The sequence below is a fragment of the Garra rufa genome, chromosome 11, assembly GCF_049309525.1.
Source record: "Garra rufa chromosome 11, GarRuf1.0, whole genome shotgun sequence".
Taxonomy (NCBI): Eukaryota; Metazoa; Chordata; class Actinopteri; order Cypriniformes; family Cyprinidae; genus Garra; species Garra rufa.
The window spans coordinates 8,077,724-8,080,313 of record NC_133371.1 but is presented as its reverse complement, the minus strand read 5'-3'; the positions used below and the strand labels follow the sequence as shown (position 1 = coordinate 8,080,313).

Here is a 2,590-nt window from a genome sequence, read left to right as displayed (position 1 = left end):
ATTGACATTATGCTTTCATTCCCATTTAAACACTGATCAATGCACATACATAGAGCTCATCAAATATGCCAAACGAAAACCTAAGCATACTTGCATGACACTTGACTCATAGAGTTTTGGTTGCATGGAATTTTGATGGAGAGAAAGAGAGAAATATCTCAGGTTTTTAGAAAAAGACGTCTCATGGTTAGGTACTCAAAATGAGGGTGAGTAATTAATGACAGAATTTTCATTTTGAGGTGAACTATTCCTTCAAATTAAACATGAAACAAACACTATGCCTAAGCCAGTGAGATGCGAATGTGCACCAAAATATAGTTCGATTGGACCCAGACACACATGCCAGAGCCTCCCTTTAAAAAGCTGATAAGCTCATTTCTTTTGCTAGTATCACTATGCATTATATGATCATATGGCAAGTGGAGTTTTATTTCTGAGGTTTACCATCGTATTTGTCATTTGGGAAACAGTGTTATACATCACAGAGACTTACGTTTCCCTAGAGTGCATTTGCATTGTTAGTGTACATGATTCTCACCTGGAAATTTCCAGCATAATCCTCCTCTTGGTCACCATTGTGGCCTTCCTTCAGAGCGATAAGAGTAAAGCCTCTGAAGTATGCAGGGTTGGCTGCATACAGGGTTACTGGAAATAATCACAATAAAAATAATTCAGTTACATTACCTTTCTAGTTTCTTTCACAAGACAATCAGAATCAATAAATAAAAAATGTTCACAAATTTTGCTCATACAATCTTTAGCTATTGAAGATAAACCCATTTGGCTCGTTGTTCGCAGTGGTGGGGCTGGAGGCGACAGCTACAACTGTTTGGAAGATAAGTGTGGATAGCAAGATGCCTACATTTTGTTCTTGGAGTCGGGAGGTAGAGGAAACACTCGAAACAGCTGATGCTGGAGCAAAGTGAGCGCTGCTGATATGTTCACTCAAGATGAGATGGGTTCACTGCACCCAGAATTGCTTTAAGGAACTTTAACTTCTTATTATTTTTTTATTTATTTATTTTTTGTTAATGCTCAAATACCTCCAATATAATGGCCATGCAACCCATTTAAAATAAATTCACTAACAAATGTTATTAAACATAATGCACATTAAAACTTAATTTGCATACTCAAACTTTTAAATTTAGCATGAACTGATCTAGGATTATAATGTTTGGTAATGACCTATTAAAGAATATGGATATACTGTCTACCAAATCCTTTTGGTGTCTTATAAACCTGACAGTATACATACTGTGTCTCAAAACCTATAAGCTAGACTACCTATTTAGACAGAATTTTGACACCGAAGGTACATACAATAATTTGTAGTATCATATAGGGGACAACACGGATACTTGGAGGTTAGATTACAAAAATTGACAGTTATTGACAACAGACATTTTAGTTATTAAATTAAATTAAAAAATAATATTTGCAACTTGCCCTGATATAAATGTGATACCTTTACACCTTTGTCCTAACAACACAGTTCTAACCATTAAAATCTGTTATTTTTAAAATTGCTAAAAACTTTATTTTACCTTTTGATGAATATTGCTAATGTGCTGCTAAAATTGTGGTAGTTAGGATATTAGTTTGGAAGAAACGCTGTAGTTCAAAACCAACACAGATGAGCACTTCTAGAGAACACAAACATTAATGGACTTTTGACTCAAAACGTTATAGTTACTGAGACAGCTTGACAGTAAACACCAGTTTCCACTATCTCTTGGATAAATATGATGCCCCAACATGCTGTCTATGTAGGCAGCTTGCTAGTTTTTCAGACAAAGTCCGTTTCTCCAGCGCGCGCACTGTGAAGCGTCTCTGTCCGCGCCGGTGGTCCTGACAACCTCTGAAACAGTGACATGTACCTCGGTAAGTGCTGCCGGGATGATAGTGCTCCGGGTCTCCTTCCACTCGCAGTCTGAACTCAGTGAAGCCCTCTCTCCTGCCTGCAGCTCCGTGCGGCTGAGCCCGTGTTATCCAGCTGCAGTAGCCGTCAGATGGAGCCGCTCTGTCCGCGGGCTCCTCCGGCACACTCGCGCACACGCAGCCGGTTAACAGCAGCAGGACACCGGCTCTCCACATCCCCGATCGCTTCACTTTCATTTTCCCAGGACGCACTTACAAGCGTGAATCTAGAGTGTTGAACTCTAGTGGAAACTAAACTTGGCTGTAATAACCGGCTTCCATATACGCAGATGCTGATATCTCCGTGTTATTTTGCCATCCTGAACTGAAGAGAGACAGAGAGACGCGGAATCGTCCTTCTGTACCGAATGGCACATCGAGAGTGGACTGACTCTAGTGCTGCTGCTGCTGCTGTATCACACTGACAGCTGAATGGATTCAGCCGCACAAACTCAACAACAAACAGCACATGCTCAGAGTAAAGAGACAGTCACGGTTTTTCAGATATTTTGAGGATCGTCGGACCAATGTATATTTAGACTGAATGTTTCCCTATAAATATATTACACCACCTAATTACGACATCATGGTAATATTTGCATTGCAAATTTTAGTTGGTCTTCTTTCTCTAAGGCTTTATGCATAGCCTACTGTGTTGTGATTATTACTT

At 39.6% G+C, this 2,590-nt stretch overlaps 1 protein-coding gene across 1 annotated transcript in view; it reads right to left on the bottom strand.

Moving 5' to 3' along the window:
• The window catches only part of LOC141346199 (spondin-1-like), a 42,805-nt gene extending 40,508 nt beyond the window's left edge, over window positions 1-2,297 (bottom strand). Inside the window, exons 1-2 of the mRNA XM_073851106.1 lie at window positions 1,881-2,297; window positions 539-645 (exon numbers count right to left, since the gene is read on the bottom strand). Coding sequence (XP_073707207.1) covers window positions 539-645; window positions 1,881-2,118 — 345 coding nt within the window. The 5' untranslated portion in view covers window positions 2,119-2,297. The remainder of the gene's footprint in view (window positions 1-538; window positions 646-1,880) is intronic.
• Between the last annotated feature and the right edge of the window lie 293 nt (window positions 2,298-2,590).